The sequence below is a fragment of the Mauremys mutica genome, chromosome 12 (genome assembly GCF_020497125.1).
Source record: "Mauremys mutica isolate MM-2020 ecotype Southern chromosome 12, ASM2049712v1, whole genome shotgun sequence".
Lineage (NCBI taxonomy): Eukaryota > Metazoa > Chordata > Testudines > Geoemydidae > Mauremys > Mauremys mutica.
This window is the reverse complement of record NC_059083.1, coordinates 26,520,161-26,536,638: the sequence shown is the minus strand read 5'-3', so window position 1 is coordinate 26,536,638 and position 16,478 is coordinate 26,520,161. Positions and strand designations below refer to the sequence as shown.

Here is a 16,478-nt window from a genome sequence, read left to right as displayed (position 1 = left end):
TGCAGCTGCTACTCAGTGCCAGGCAGGGAGAAAGCACGGAGCCTAGTGTCAGCAGCCTGGCTGGAGGAGGAGGGAAGACACGGAGAAAAATGTGACAGTGAGTTTTCACTTTTTCAGGCTTATTCCAATAGTAAAGTTTTATTACAGACAGTACTGGTAGTAGTATAGATAGAGAAAATAAAGCCACTATGTCACGCAATGGGAGGGATCCATGAAGTACATAGGAGAGGTGGGTTGCTTGTGATTGGACCATATGGGTCAGAAATGTAAATTACTTTCACCCCTGCCCAAACCCCAGGGCTCCCAGCCGCCTCTGCAGCTGGTAGCTCCGAGGGTGATTTAAAGGGCCCAACTCCTAGCTTTAGCTGAATCACTAAGCCCTTTAAATCCTGATTTAAAAGCCCTGGGATTTAAAGGCTCCACCTCTTCTGATAGAGGCCACGCCTCTTCTGGTTGAGGCCCCTCCCCCTCCACAGGACTCTGGCGTACCGGCAAGTCCTTTAAGTTACTTTCACCCCTGGGGGGAGCCAAGCAGTGTGGCCAGCTGCTCCTCAGGGTCAAGTCTCCCCAGGCAAAATGTCTTCAGATTAGGTCTGCAGCAGGCGAACCTGTGGACAGATCACAGCCCGGAGCCGGGTAGGGCAGCCATGCAACACCCCCTTTTACACCTTTGCTAGTTCCACAGAGATGTACACAGTGGTAACAACCCACAGGCGGCAGCTCTAGTGCTTACAAAAAGTCACTGGGGGGGTGCAAAGTCATGTCTCATCAGCGCCACCATCATGTTAAAATACAGGAGGGAGTTGAGTTGTGGGGGGAATTCCCCCCGCAGTGGTTCCTCAGTAGCAGCAGCCATCGGGGGGGTTGCTTCTTCTTCTTCTTCCTCTTCCTCTTCCGGGCATTACAAGGCCTCACAGAAGCCATAAGTGGTGGATGCAGCCCAAGTCTGACAGCGGGCACCCCAGAGTCCATGAAGCAGGGGCGGCTGTGTTGGGCGGTTTCACAGGGCGTCGGCAGACTGGGGGGAGGACCCTGGGTGCTGCAATGGGGCGGCCCATTCACTCCGGGATGGTAGAAGGCACAGTTGTTCTCGTACCTGCAGCTGCCTTTCAACTTGAAGTGGCGACACACGGGGCGGTGCGACATGTCTGCGTGAGAGAAAACGGGGTGCAGGTCAGCCATGGCGGCAGGGCATGGCCAGAGGGTGGTGGCAGAGCAGGGCGGGGGCTGGGGAAAAAGACTACAGCTCCCAGGATGCAATGCTGCAGCTGAAACTGTCTCTCTTGTTCTCACAGGCCTATAGGGGGCTCTCTGTCACTCAAGGCCCCGCCCCCAAAGGAACAGGGCCTGTAGGATCGAATGGGTGCAATGCATGCTGGGTCTCCCCCATCGGCCCTTGCCACTTGCTGGATAAAAATGGGGGAGGGGAGACTCACAGGCCCCTTCCACAAAGGGGCAAGGCCATTCCAAAGCCATGGCCCTCTGATCCCCCTAGAGGGTAAGCCAAGCCCCCTGCAATTACCTCTTCCATGGCCTCCACCATGATCCCAGAAGGGGGGCTCCCCGCCTCGCCCTCGGTGGAAAGGGCCTGGGCCGGGCACCGGGCCGGGCCCACCCCCTTGCATACCCTCCTGGGGGTTTCCTCGCATTTCACTGTCAGGGGGATTCCAGAACTTGCCTTGCTGGGGAGGGCAAGGGCCCATCATCCTGGGCCCACCAAGCATGCTGGTACCTGGGAGCATGTTAGGACCCCCAGGGCCACCGTGGGGACCTAGGAGCAGGGAAGAGAGGCACAAAGGTTAGAGACCCCCCTGTCTGAGCACCAAGGGCAAAAAGACACTTGCTGCCAAACCCCTACTCTACTCCATGCCACACAGCACCTCTTACTGAGCCCCCCATTAGCACCGCACTGGGGCATTGGTGCCAGCACTGACTGCCAGGGCAGTGTCCCCTACTGAGCCTCTACCCTGCTCCTTGCAGCACAACCCCCCTTAGCACCACACTGGGGTCAGCAGGCCCTACTGACTCTGGCACACCCCAGTTGAAGGTTGACAGTCCCGTCCCCCCCGTCCCCCCCCGTTTCCTCCCTCCCACAGAAGATAGTAGCTCCCTGCTTACCAGGCATGGGTCCTGGTCCCCCGGGAGGGAAATGCTGCATGTTCTTTGGTCCAGGTGGGAATCCATTGGCGAGAGGCCCTTGGCCCAGCAGCCCGTGGGGCACTGGAAGACGAGAGCAGAGGGGTCAAATACAGCCAATGGGGTTACACTTCCCATCCCTTCACAGCAACCTCCCATTCTAACCAAGGACATGTTTACATGGCCACCTCTCCTGGAACCCCCAAAGCAGAAAATCACACAGACATGCACTCGCACACCCATGATGTCATCAGGATGCTGGGTGCACCTGCTCTCCCCTGGCCCCAGCCACTCGAACGAACAAGGTCACGTCCTTCGGATTACCCACCTGCCAGAGCCCCTAGAACTGTAGGAGCTGATGGGTTATAAGTCCCAGGCGCCCCATCGAGACAGACAGAAGGCAAAGAAACAGAAGCCAGAAGGCGACTGGCAGGACAGGATTTTCTCCTAGCAGCGGGAGGAGAGAACAGGGTCAGTGCCCCCTCCCTACAGGTCTCTTACCTCCTGAGGGCCCCGGGGGCTGTGTCTGGAGGTTGCCAAGCAAGTGTGTGTTCTTGTCCAAGTAATCCGGCTGCTTCATTAGCTCCTCCGTCTTGTGGCTGTTGGGCCCGCCCTGTGCAGGGAAGGGAGACAGGAGGGGCAGGGTTAGACAGAGAGTCCCTCCTCCCCCCCGCCCTACACCACCCTCTGAGCTCTCTCTGACCTTTAACTCCAGGGCACTGTGCTAGTCCATTAACCCCTCTAGCTGGGGCCAGGGGCTGGCTTGACTCAACTGCTTTGGGAGAAGGGAGTGATAGGAAAGAGTCCCACCGCCCCACGCATCCCCCGACCCCAACGATTGCTCAGCTGGTGCACTGCCCGAGTTTCCCCTTCCCCCTAAGTGCTGGAACTTCACCCAAGTTGGAGGCAGGGAGACCAGGCCAATGGTCCGCTCCAGCAGTGGTGGGGTGACAGGGGGAAGCAATGGTCCGCTCTGGGGGAAGATGGACCAGGGAGGCCCCACCCATAGAGCAGCGCAGAGTTTACCCTTTTGGTGCCAGACCCTCCCACTATGGGGAGCCTATAGGGTCAGTCAGGCTACGCAGCAGCTCCAATTACCGTGATGGAGGGGCGGATCTCCTGCACGTTCATGGAGGAGCTGGGGTTGGGGTCCTGAGGGCTCTTGGGGAACACGGGGCCCGGCATCAGGTTGGCCAGCACTGGAGGCAGCTTGGAGGCCCGGGATCCGCCAAGAGACTGCGAGGCGGCGGCTGAGTCAAGTCCTTCCTGGTAGGCGGCCTCGTCCATGGTGCATTCCTGAGAGAGGGGACAGAGAAGACACTGGAGTCAGGATGGGCTGAGGGTGGGGAGGACGCCCCAGCCTCAGGGGCTGGGGGTCATGGCTGGGCGCTCGGGTTCCTGGGCCTTTGCCCTTCCCTAGCCCGTCCCTGTTTATACAGGGAAGACAGAGCCACAGAGTGAGGAAGAGCCCCCAGGGAGCTGGGAAATGAACCCCCTGCTCTAACCCCTAGACCCCTTCCACAGTGAGGAGCCAACCCAGGAGTCCTGACTACCAATCCCCTTGCTCTACCCCACAGGCCCCCTCCTTCTGTCCCTCAAAGCAGGATAGAGAAACCAGGACCCTGGGCCAGACGTACCTCGTCGAGTGGGATGAGTTTGGGCGGCAGGGGTTCGTACGACTCCGGGTCGGGTTCGTGGAGACTGTCTGGAACGCTGTGGAGAGGAGAAATTCTGGTCAGATCTTAGCACCAAGAGATGTGGTCATAGCCCCCCTACTGTGGGGCTCTCGGCACAGCCTGATGCCCCCCCACCCCCATGCTACCAGCACAGCCTCACAGGCCAGGTCCACCCACCCACCCAGCATCCACCCGCCATGGGAAGCAAAGACAGCAGGGTCAGAGCTGGATCCTGGTGCCCAGCAACCTAGAGAGGCCCCTGGTGGGCTCATCTGCTGGGACGTCTGGAGCTGAAATCAGGGTCTGTGGTCCCTGAGTCAAACCACCAAGTCGACAGGCTCAGAGGCAGCAGCCGGCTCATATGCCGCTAGAGAGGGACAGAGGCACGCTGGATTCAGGTGGGTGGCCCTAAATTTGACATACTGGCCGTTAAAGAGCCTACATTGTGCAACTGGGAAATGGTGCCTCGGCCTCACCTCCAGTATCCTTCCAACCCCTCGCCCTGCCCGTCAGGGCCACACCCACCTCTCCTTAGAGAGGAAGATCTCCTGCAGGATGCCCTTCTCCCTCTCGGCCTGGGTGAACTTCTCGCAGCTGCCGCTGCCCGGCTGCACCAAGGGGCTAGGCAGGTCGATGAGCTTGGGGTAAACCCAGGGCACCTTCTTCCCCATGGCGTCTTGGCTGAGCCGGCGCGCCGTCTTGAAGGCGTGCTGGTCCTTCAGCATCTCCCGCTTGGCTGCCTCGCCAAAGTCCTTGATCTTGTTCACGTTGACTGCCAGGGGAGGAGAAGAAACGGGGAGAGGTTTAGTCAGGGGACAGATAGGCCTCTGCTGATGGGAAGGGTGACACTCTCCCTCCCCCCACTCCACAACAGGAGTTCAAAGGCCTTGTATCCCTTTGCCCACCTGCAGAAGCCAGGTAGTCCGCTGGTGCTGGAGCAGAGCTGGCACCACCTAGAGGGAAAGGCCCCCCCATGTCCCATAACCCAAGTGCTAGATGGGAGCTAGTGCCCCCTAGAGGGAAAGGCCCATGCCCCAGTACTCACCTAGCTCAGTCTCATCCAGCTCGAAGTAGAAGTACTCCCGCAGCTTGCTCTCCTCAGGCCAAGTCACTGTCTTCTTCTTCTTGCCCTTCTTGGTAAGCCGCGTGGAGTCAGCGGCGCTCTCGGAGGGCTTGGCGTCCGAGTTCTGCTCAGACGAGGCTGCGGGGATGGGACACAGAGCAGTTCAGTGATCAGACACAATCACACACCCCCACGGAGCCTGGATCTAACAACCGGTGCCAATGCCTCCTGAGCCCAACCCAGGACCCCCAGGTGAAGACAGCCCTGCCAGCCCCACAGTTACGCTAACACAGGGGCTGCCCCCCCGCCAAGGCAGCTGTATCCCAGCTAGCATGGCCCACCCGGCCACATGCATTATGGGTTTTATGGCCTCCTGGGTGGCAACATCAGGTCTGATCTAACACCAGTTCTAGGAGATTGGTATATCTCCAATTATTACCTATTACCCGCCCAGGGTTAGCACAACAGAACCCATTGGCTCCAACGCCTTCCCCATCCTTACCGGTCTCCATCAGCTCGGGGACTTCTACTGCCAGCACAGGAGTGCCGGGCTGATCCACCTCCATGGGCTTGGATGCAGTACCAGGTTCTGGAGAGGATGGTTTAACAGCGCTCGCTTCTGGGACTGGCTTCCCTTCAAACGGGCTCGCCTGGGACACAGAGAAGTGTGGGATCAGTGTAATGGAAAGTGAACCAGTGACTCAGTCCCTGCACCAGACCCCACTCCCCTCTCATTGCTGAAGTCAGAACCCAGGGGTCCTGCCTCCCAGCCCCCTGCTCTAACCCACCAGATCCCCCCACTCCCCAAGCTGGGGACAGAACCAAGGGGTCCTGCCTCTCAGCCCTCCCTGCCCTATTCTAACCCACCAGCCCCCACCCAGAGGTGTTTGTACCTTGACTGCAGTAGGAGACAAGACTTTCTTTTTCTTTTTGATCTTGATCCCCGGGATGGGGACAGAGTTAAGGGCATCCAGGAAGCCCAAGCCCTCCATTGCTGCAGAGAGGGGGGGAAACGAAAGTGGTTATACAAACTGAAGCTCCACGCACTTGCAACTTCATGTGTTATCCCGCTCCTCCCCCATGCTACGCCCCAGTCGCCTCCCAGAACCAGGGATAGAACCCAGGAGTCCTGACTCTCAGCCCCACCCCTGCAACTCCGTTACTCTCACCAACTAGATCCCACTCCCCGCCCAGTGCTGAGGACTGAACCCAGGAGTCCTGACTACCGGGGCCTCAATGTACTCACATTGCACGGGGATGATCTTAACTTTGATTTCCTTGGTGCTGTTCGGGGTGGTGTTCAGAGGCTTGCATTTCTTCTCTAATGGTGGGTTGTCTCCAGAGGGGGCGGACGTGCTGTGAGAGGGAAAAGCAGACATGGTACTGAGACGCTGAGGTCATGGCCCAGGAAAGGGATCAGACACTGCCCTGAGCAAGGAGCAGGCAAGCCCAGATCACGTGATGATCTAGCATGCAGAACACAGGAAGCACACACAACCCTAGAGCTGCTTTGCAGGGGGCTGAAGGGGCAAGCAGGGGTGGCTTGGGGAAGGTTACCAATGCTGGGCCTGTACCACACACAGGGCCTCGGGCAAATCCCCTCAGCACTCAGTCCAGCCTCCCAACCCCCACCGCTCTAACCACTAGACCCCACTCCCCTCCCAAGAGCCAGGGATAGAACCCAGGAGTCCTGCCTCCCAGTTCCACACAGAGTGATTCTCAGGACTGAGGGACAGAGTGTAAAGGTGAGGCAGACAGAGGAAGCCACAGGTGCAAGGTCGGGACGCTTTCCCCAGAGCAGGGCAGGATGCTCAGACCAACCTCTGTCTCTTCATCGGCATCAGGTTGTATTTTTCAGACACCACTACAACGTTGGGGTTCTTCTTTAGAGGAACCAGTGAGGGAGTCTCCAATTCCAACCCTACAGCAAAGCAGAGCTCAGGTTAGCAGAATACAGCAAGGGGATAAGCCCAACACATTTCCATAGTACCTCATCAGCAAGAATCCCAAAGGATTTTTGTGTTGGGATTGGTCACCCAGTGGAGAAATGCAGCCACCAATTGGCCATGTGTTCTGTCCAGGTGGCAAGCCTCATGGGAAATAACTCATAGATTATCAGGGTTGGAAGGGACCTCAGGAAATCATCTAGTCCAACCCCCTGCTCAAAGCAGGACCAATCCCCAGACAGATTTTTGCCCCAGATCCCTAAATGGCCCACTCAAGGATTGAACTCACAACGCTGGGTTTAGCAGGCCAATGCTCAAACCACTGAGCTCTCTCTCCCCCCAAGGTAACCCTTGTAAGCAAAAATGTTTAAAAAAACAGAAGAGGTGGGGCCTAGTTAAATAGCCCACCCTCCTTGCTAAATTGGTAGTGGAACAAGGCTTGTGCCCATAAAAAGGAACAGTTCAGCAAAAAAACCCAAAACCCACACACAGAATTGGGTCCAGGCAAAAAGTCAGGCAGCCATAATAAAAAAAAAATGGTTCAGCAAAAAGAAAAAAACAAAATCGGGCCCAGGTAAGCAATCAAGCAACAAATAAAAAAAAATATATGGCAAAAATAAAAAAAAAGCAGCAGTTACAGGCATGGGACATTTACATCCCTAAAACAATAATGAAAATGGTAACATCTAAGTTAATTAAAATATTGTTTTAAAAAATAAGCACTTTTTAAAAAAAAAGTTAAAAATTAACTCTGCAAAGGCTAAAACAATTTAGCAATTAAAATTTATAAAAATATTTTTTAAAAAATCTTGGTTTCTTTGCAGCAATTCTATCAAAAAAAACAAAAACAAAAAAACACCACTTATGGGGTCTCTCTCCTGTGTGGATGCCCTGATGTTTAACAAGATCTGACCTCCACATGAAAAACTTTTCCCACAGATGAAACACTTATGGGGTCTCTTGTGTGTGGAATCTCTGATGTGTAATTAGTTCTGACTTCCAAATGAAATGTTTCCCGCACTCGAGACACTGAGAGGGTTTCTCTTCTGTGTGGCATCTCCCGTGGTTATTAAGGTCTAAGCTGTTATTGAAGCTTTCCCCATGGTTCAAGCATTGGGAGGATTTCTCTCCAGTATGGATTGTCTGATGTGTTACAAGCTGTGAGCTCAGAATGAATCTTTTCCCACATGCAGGCAGCGCCAGGGTGTCTCTTCCTTGTCTGCTGAGCTCTGGGATCCTGGTCTCCTCTCCCACCATTAATAGATTCAATCCACTTTCTGCCCTGGGTGGTTTCCCAGCAGCCTCTTTGACCTGTGCCAATTTCCTCAGGCTTCTCCCTCTTCCAAGCAGTGGGAAAAATTCCATGCAGCACTTCCCATAAAGGTCTCCTGTGATTCCATTTTACCAGGAACTTCTGCATCATGATTCTCCTCTTCATTCTCACTCACTCTTTCATGATGTGCTGGGAGAGAGACAATCCAGACAGGAGTCATTGTGCTGGGGAGAAAGAGGAATAGCACAGAGGGAAAACCCAACACAAAGACTGAACAATTGGATTCTGCCTCCACTTCTCACCCAAAACACACTCACAGGGAAGGAAGCCTGGAAAGGAAACTCCTGCAACTTTTTCCTTCATTCCCCAGATGGTTTCTGTGTCAGTCCTCACCTGTGTGGGTGCCTCTCAGGATCTCTCTTTCCTCGCAGGCCTGGAGATCGGGCACCCACGGCTCTTCCCCTCGTTCCAGACGTGCGATCAGCTCAGGTTTGGGAATGGGAAATCCTGCGCAGGAGTGAAATCAGACCAGATCAGGGTGTTACGGGGTGCTCCATACACTGTAAATATGCTTAATCAATATGAATATGACACAATTGGAACATTCTTTATGCAAAAGGTCCCATTTAAGGTATCATTAGAAAAGTTGTAAGCTACTGAATATGGTTTTCCTATTTGCATGTATGTATCATTCTTAGATTTAAAATTAGGTGAGGAGACCCCTGTTTATCACCCAAGAGGTCTGCTGCAACTAACAGATACTGAACAGGGGAAAGGTTTGGGCCCAGATTAGAAAGAAGTCTAGTCTGTGAAAGAAGCTTATGTGAAGGTGAGCAACTATTATTTGTAACCAGTTTCTTAGTGTATTAAGCTTAGCCTTGCGTGTTTGTTTTATTTTGCTTAGTGACTTTCTTTGTTCTGTCTGTTATTACTTAAAACCACCACTTTTTATACTTAATACATTTTGCTTATTAATAAACCCAGTGCAAGTGCTACTGGTGGGGAGAGAGCAAACAGTTTGTGCATCTCTCTCTTGTAGTGATGAAGAGGGTGAACACTTAGGAAGTTACCCTGTATAATGTGTATACAGAGTAAGACGGATTTATCTGGGGTTTAGATCCTATTGGGGATGGGTATCTCAGTGCTGGAGACAGGTATCTTGCTGTGCTGTTTTCTGTTAAGATGTGCAGCTTGGGGGCATGGGCCGGACCCTGAATCTTTGCTGCAGCAGGTTAGCGTGTCTGGTTCAACAAGAGAGGGTACTGGGGGCCCAAGCTGGCAGGGAAAACAGGCTCAGTGACTATTTCAGCACATCAGGTTACAATCCCAAGGGGGTCTCTGTGACTGAACTCTTCACACAGGGCGCATGGAGCACTGGGGGAGTGTCTGTCACAAAGGGCGCTGTGTGAACGGAACCTGTTCCTGTGCTGGTGGGAATATGGAACCTAACAGGACAGGAACATGGTCACTGAGCCACCTTGGGGGAGGCAGGCGTCTGGGGAGGTGACGGGAATTTTTATACCCTCACTAGGAGTTCCCAGGATCTGTGCTCTCTGGGGGACTGGCTGACACACACCCAGCTCTGGCGTTAAACTTCTGCCTATTTCTAAACCTGCAGAGCCCAGAGCCCTCCCCATGGCTGGAGCTATTTCCAAGAAGGGAGGTGAACAGAGATTCTGTATGTGACTAGGAATCAACACAGACAGGACAATGAACGAATTCTGTCCCTTTGAAACCTGGAGGGATGAGGATTTGCTAGCATGTCCATTAGCTTTTGACACCTGTATCCCACTCGAGAAGGCATGGAGATGCAAGTCTCTCTCACGGCAGCTGTGCATTATGGAACCCATTCACCTCTAATCTAACTGACCAGGGAAGAACCTGACGAGAGTCAGACATGCAGACCCCATGGCTTCTAATAGCTCAGGGCACAGGAATCCCTTACCCAGCGAGGTCACCGTCTCATAGTTCTCCTGCATGACGTCCCTGTAGAGGGCTCTCTGAGCGGGGTCTAGCAGAGCCCCCTGCCCCTGGGTGAAATACACAGCCACCTCCTCGAAGGTCACCGGCATCTGGAACAACAAGAGTCCCCCACTCAGTGCCTGTTGCCCCAGCCACAAACCCGCTAGCCACAGGGAAAGGAAATAAAAACTTGAAGCTCTGGGAGGGCCAGAGTAGCAAAATCTGACCCCAGAGCAGCCAGGAGGCTTCAGGAGGTGGGAGAAGGTGAGAGCTCCTTGTCCCCCCAGCACACGGAGCAGGGCAGGGTCTTCTCATTTCCCTCACGCCTGCCAGCCACAGGCTGATCCGGGAAGCAGAGCTCTGAGCTGGGGACAGGAATCCTAACAGCTTCCCTTTGTATTTCACAGCAGCCTTTGGCCAGTGGGGTCAGGCTCCAGCCCTGTGCAGGGAGGGTTTGTCCTGTTTTTGAAATGGGCTGTCACAGGGTCCACACAGGTTTCCACCCTCTGGTGCCTGCACCCTGTGTTTGGCCTGGTGTAATGAAGAGTCCCCCACACCTTCTTTTGCTGGTTCACCCAAGTATCTTTATTTACAGTGCTCGGGCAGTTCCCAGATCCCCTGACAGATAGTGACGCCCAGGCCCTCCCCAGGGTCTCCTGGCCTTTGAGGCGTCCTTGCTTGGTAAGGAGACAGCAAAACTGCCCTCCTGTCTCCTCCCAGTCGAGCCTCCTGACTGAGCTTTGTTTAGGGCTTTTATAGCCCTCCTGGTGCCTCAGCCCCACTGTCAGCACTCAGCTCAGCATGTTCCTCAGAGCCAGCCCTCCATTAGGGCTCGCAGCTGGACTCCCTGCTGAATACCTGCGACTCTGCTCCTGGTCTCCTGGCCAGAAAGCAGGCCACAGCCAGCGTTTTGGCAGGGCTCTAAAAGGGTTTACCCCACCCCTGCCACACCCCTCCCTCTTTTAAGGAGCTGCCAGGCTCACCCTGTCCCTGCCCCTCCTCAGGCGGACAACTCCACCCCTCAGTGGGAGTGCCAGTACCCCCTGCGGGCCCTCCTCGGGGTGTCCAGGCCCTCCTCCGCATCCACGGTAGGGACAGGCCTCCCTAGTATGCCCCCTGGTGCGGCAGAGACCGCAGACCTGGTCTGGCGGCGCCTGCTCGCCCGGGTACCCCCCCACCCTCTGCTTTCAGTTCCCCGGCCCCCTGGTCTTTATCTCCCTCGGGCCCCTGAGAGCCACACTCCTGGCACTCCTGCCCGGAGGGTCCTTTGGTGCCACCTCGAGGTGCTCGGCTTCTTTTCTAGGAGTTTTCTTTCCCTTCTCCCTCCCCTTCCCCGAGCACCACAGGGGGGGGGGTCCTTGCACTTGTCAGGGTTCAACCCTCTCTTCACCTCCCCTCTGCTCCCTCTATTGGGTGCCCCCTGCCTCCCTCCCCCAGTCCACCCACAAAAGTCCGCCAGCCCACACTCCATTTGTGGACATTCCTGTTTCTTATGGCCCAGGCGTCCGCACTGCCAACAAGTCAGTTCTCGACTGCGGGTGGGCCCTGGGTCTGACCCCTTCTTGGGAGCAGTGTCCGGCAGGCTTCTTCCTGGTCCTGCCCCCTTACTGGGCTTCACCACCCGCCTGGGCCCCTCTGCTTCTAAATATTCTTCTGTTACTGGACAGCATCTGCCACCTGGGCTGGCTGATGTCTTCCAACCTGCACCAGGTCTGGGACCCCCAGGAGGAATTGTTCCAAGATTATTTGATCCATTACCTCCTCCCTGATTTGGGCTGTGGGCCTCAGCGAGCGGGTGGCCCAATCGGTCAATCTCTGGGCAAATGCCCTGGGCCGCAGGCCCTCCGTCCAGCGGGCTGCCCGGAACCACTGGCGATATGTCTCAGTTGAGAGTCCTACCCAATCCAGCATTGTGGCCTTTACCGCATCATAGTCGCTAGCCTGGGTTTCGTCCAAGGCAATGAATGCAGTTTGGGCCTCTCCCCACAGGTATGGTGCTAGCCACAGGGACCAGGTTTCCCATTCCCAACTGGCCACCGTAGCCACCCGTTCGAATGTCCCCAGGAAGGCATCGGGGTCATCCGTGGGGCCCATCTTGCAAAGCCCCTACCCTGGCGGCCTGGATCCATCCCCGGGTGCTGGACTCACCACCCTCTGTAGCATCTGCTGCTGGGCTGCCGACTGCTCCCTGATGAACTCCTGAAGGGCCCATTGTTGGTCCACCTGCCACGTCATCAGCGCCTGTCTGTCCGCCTGCTGGGCCTGCTGCATCTCCCGCACGGTGTGCACCAGCCACTTCAAGGTCTCTCCCATGGCAGCCACAAATAGCCGTGACTAGGAAGATCCCAGACATGCCCCCAGTGTCACAGGGTCCACGCAGGTTTCCACCCTCTGGTGCCTGCACCCTGTGTTTGGCCTGGTGTAATGAAGAGTCCTCCACGCCTTCTTTTGCTGGTTCACCCAAGTATCTTTATTTACAGTGCTCGGGCAGTTCCCAGATCCCCTGACAGACAGGGGCGGCTCTAGGCACCAGCAAAACAAGCTGGTGCCTAGGGCGGCCAAATCTAGGGGGCGGCAGGCTGGGCCGGCGGACGTGCCACAGTCATGCCTGCGGGAGGTCCACCGGAGCCCCAGGACGACCGGACCTGCCGCAGGCATGACTGCGGAGGGGGCGCTCGTCCCGCGGCTCGGCTGGACCTCCCGCAGGCATGACTGAGGCAGCTCAAGCAGAGCTGCCGGATCCGCGAACCGTCCGCAGCCGCGGGAGGTCCAGCTGAGCCACGCGGGACCAGCGGTCCCTCTGCAGTCATGCCCGCGGGAGGTCCGCTGCTCCCGCGGCTCCGGGGCGCCTCCCGCGCATGACTGCTTGGGGCGGCCAAAACGGTAGAGCCGCCCCTGCTGACAGATAATGACCCCCAGATCCCCCTGGCCTTTGAGGCGTCCTTACTTAGTAAGGAGACAGCGAAACTGCCCTCCTGTTGCCTCTCAGGCTAACCTCCTGATTGAGGTTTGCCCAGGGCATTAATAGCCCTCCTGGTGCCTCAGCCCAGCTGTCAGCACTCAGCTCAGCATGTTCCTCTGAGTCAGCCCTCATTAGGGCTTGAAGCTGGGCTCCCTGCTGAATACCTGCCACTCTGCCCCTGGTCTCCTGGCCAGAAAGCAGGCCACAGCCAGCATTTTGGCAGAGTTCAAAAGGGGTTTACCCCTGCCCTGCCACACGGGTGAATGTCCCTCTCCCCCACTGCCAATGGTCCTACTCAGAAAATCAGCAGGTTTATCACACCCTGTCTCCTCCCTGCTTCTCTCTCCCCCTTCCTAGCAGCTCCCTGAAAATCCCTAACCTGAGCTGGATCCATCACAGTCATTTCCCTTCCCTTTCTCCTGGCAGACGGGACGATCTGGAGTGAAATGTGGACGTGATTCCTCAGCCTGTTGGGGCAAGAGGGGTGATGGGGGAGGTTACAGAAGGGACTTCAGTCCATATCACACCCCGATTCCCCCCAGGCTCTTCAGACCCTCCCAGTAACAGCATCTCTGAGCCAAATGCTAGAAAAAGAGCAGAATCAAAGGGGTCACTTTGGGGGATTGCCCCCCATTGCAGTGTAAACTCCTCTCCCTTAGCAACAGCCGGAGCCTCTGGTGGCAACACCTGAAGAATGAACTGCCCTGGACTCTCCTGGCAACCTCCAGGGCCAGGCAGGCAGAGGCTGATCCCACTGGCCCATCCATACTCCCCCCCTGCCAAAACCAGCAGTGACTCTGGTCTGACTCTGGTGTGGCTGTGGAGGTGATGCAGAGGCAGCCAGATGTCTGCAACCCAAATAAAAGTCAATAAGATCTTCGGATGGAGCCAATGGGGTACTCTGAAGAAGTCTCGAAGGGTAGAGAGATGGCTGCTGGCCAGCAGAGGTTTGGGGAATAGGCAATTTCTCTTTTGCCTCTCTTAATTGTATTTTAAGTTTCTCTTGAGAGTCCTTAAGACTCCTCATTTGAGATTCACGGTGCTGTTTTTCCATACCAATCAAAATATGCCTTAAACTGGCCTTGCCCAACCTTATTGGCCAGAAGTGCGCCTCTGAGGTGCACAATCTTGTCAAGGCCAAAACTTCCCCCTGAGGGAAACTGTAATTTTGGGTCATCTCTGGTATATCAATTCCATTTCTCCAGAAAATTGCAAGTGAAAGGACTGTAATTTGTGTGCATGTAGTACACGGGTGTGCCTTTTGGCGGGACGGGGATCATTTTGGACCCACCACCTCCAATTTTCACTCACACAGGAAAGGCTTGTTGAGGACGTCCACGACCCTCCTACACCCCCTTCAGCAAAGAGCATCGGCTAGTCTCAGAGAGAATGGCACTGCTTACTCTGCTGCTTCAGGCGAGATGGTCAGACTAGTCAGTGGCTCATAGACCACCTTCAGGTTGGGAGGGGAAAGGGAGGAAAGAGGTTACGGAAAAGGAGGTCTCCCCCGATCTTGGTTCTGGAGTGGATAATGCGCCTTATTCCTGTCCAGAGGATCGAACAGAGTTCATGGACTGTCCGAGGATGGGGAAAAGGATAAGGTCCCACAATCCTAGAGCCAGGCAGGCCCCTCGCCGGTCAGGCCATGCAGAGCCAGCCTGCCTCGGGCAGGGCCCTTTTTTCAGCCCTACTAGTTGCAGTCACAGGGCTTGCTTGAGAGACATCTCCGGCCACGAGCTCCAGCTGGGCTTTGCAAAGAGCTCCTGTGACCCTCACTCAAACTGGCACATACAAAGAAACCAAGTCCTACCTAGCCATCCCCATGGCTCTTCCCGGGGCAATACAGGAGGGTGTCAGGCGTGTCTGGCAGCAAAAGAGTCCAGATCCAGCGCGCAGCTCACCCAAACCCAGAGCCTGTGGCCAGTCCTTCACCGCAAACCCAAAATAGAGATTTAAAGGGTCTCTCACCTTTCACCGGGTCTGGTGGGGAACGGTCTGCGGTCCTCCGGTTCGGCGGTATACCGTGGATCCTAGTCACGGCACAAGAAATTTTCATGGAAATTAACCACGCGTTGTGTTTAGACCAGAACAGCCTGAAGCTCCTTTATTATAATACAAGCACGAAAGGAGAGACAGCTGAGACGCAACATTCTGAGCTGTTCCACAAAGAAAAAAAGAACACAGAAGCTTATATAGATCTATAGCAACATCCAGATGAGCACACTTGCTCATTAATGCTTCCTTGTCAGTAACACAGCAAAAATAAGTTTTTCTAGTCTAAAGAGGTGTGGGTTCCCCCTCCCTCCCCCCGTTAGCAGCTTCTTTCCGGTTAGCTGTTGCAATTGTATTTCTCAGAGCTTCCTCATCACCCCTCCCGTCCTTTTATCACATACACAGTTATCTTGACAAGAGTTTAGGCCCACTTGACTTCGCTTTTATAAGCCATGTTAGTCTGTATCAGCAAAAACAACCAGGAGTCCTTGCAGCACTTTAGAGACTAACAAACTTATTTCATGGGCTAGGACCATGAAAGCTTATCCCCAAATAAATGTGTTAGTCTCTAAGGTGCCACAAGGACTCCTCGTTGTTATTTCTCTTTTTTTAATAAATCCCACGTAAACTGGGAGCAGTATGTGCTCAGGAAGGGAGGGCATGTGTGTGGATATTTGCCTTGTAACCAGGCACTGCCAGAGAAATGTAACTTGGACAGATAGAATTGTCTGTTACCCCTGTCATACATGGGGATGGTCGTATCGGTGAGCCTGTGACTGCCATGCTCACAAAGGTGTGACGCAGTCTGGCAGGTGTAACAAAAACATATCAAGCTCACTTCATTCGTGTGATGAGTTTTGAGAGCAGCCCATGAAATCAGTCAGCACTGCCCTCACATTACAACATTGCAATAGAAACAGGGACTGTTACAGTGTCACCGTGAGATGTGATTGCTGAAACTACTCGCAACTATTCATATTTCCATGATGATTTGCCATTAAAAATAAGAATTCCATGGCAGAATGACATCCCTCCACACAACACTAATGAAGTTTAGGATGAAGAGCTCAGAGCAATAAAAATAAAATTTTGATAAGGAACCGATGTAAAGGAGTGAAACTGCCCAGACTGGATTCCAAGAGGGGTGAAATTCAGGGGAACAGGATGAAGCGCTGGGCGGCTTTACAGACACAGGAACCGAGACCCGGATTCTTCTAAACCAGGGGTCGGCAACCTTTCAGAAGTGGTGTGCCAAGTCTTCATGCCAGCAATACATGTTAATGTTTTTAGAACGTCTCTTTCTATAAGTCTATAATATATAACTAAACTATTGTTGTATGTAAAGTAAATAAGGTTTTAAAAATGTTTAAGAAGCTTCACTTAAAATTAAATTAAAATGCAGAGCCCCCCGTATTGGTGCCCAGGACCCGGGCAGTGTGAGTGCCACTGAAAATCAGCTCACGTGCCG

The 16,478-nt window shown here is 54.5% G+C and overlaps 2 protein-coding genes across 2 annotated transcripts; both read right to left on the bottom strand.

Moving 5' to 3' along the window:
* Window positions 1–226: 226 nt before the first annotated feature.
* On the bottom strand, window positions 227–5,226 carry LOC123346650 (serine/threonine-protein phosphatase 1 regulatory subunit 10-like). The gene is made up of 9 exons (XM_044984127.1): window positions 5,217–5,226; window positions 4,858–5,013; window positions 4,338–4,584; window positions 3,774–3,849; window positions 3,235–3,432; window positions 2,638–2,749; window positions 2,119–2,220; window positions 1,679–1,771; window positions 227–1,148 (listed from the first exon to the last, which is right to left on the bottom strand). The coding sequence occupies exons 1-9, from the start codon at window positions 5,224–5,226 to the stop codon at window positions 781–783; spliced, it is 1,362 nt and encodes a 453-aa protein (XP_044840062.1). The 3' UTR covers window positions 227–780.
* Window positions 5,227–5,958: 732 nt separating this feature from the next.
* Window positions 5,959–8,481, bottom strand: LOC123346649 (serine/threonine-protein phosphatase 1 regulatory subunit 10-like). Its single transcript, XM_044984126.1, has 4 exons — window positions 8,227–8,481; window positions 6,697–6,796; window positions 6,102–6,231; window positions 5,959–5,973 (listed from the first exon to the last, which is right to left on the bottom strand). Exons 1-4 carry the CDS (start codon window positions 8,312–8,314, stop codon window positions 5,959–5,961), a joined length of 333 nt encoding a protein of 110 aa, XP_044840061.1. The 5' UTR covers window positions 8,315–8,481.
* Window positions 8,482–16,478: the final 7,997 nt, after the last annotated feature.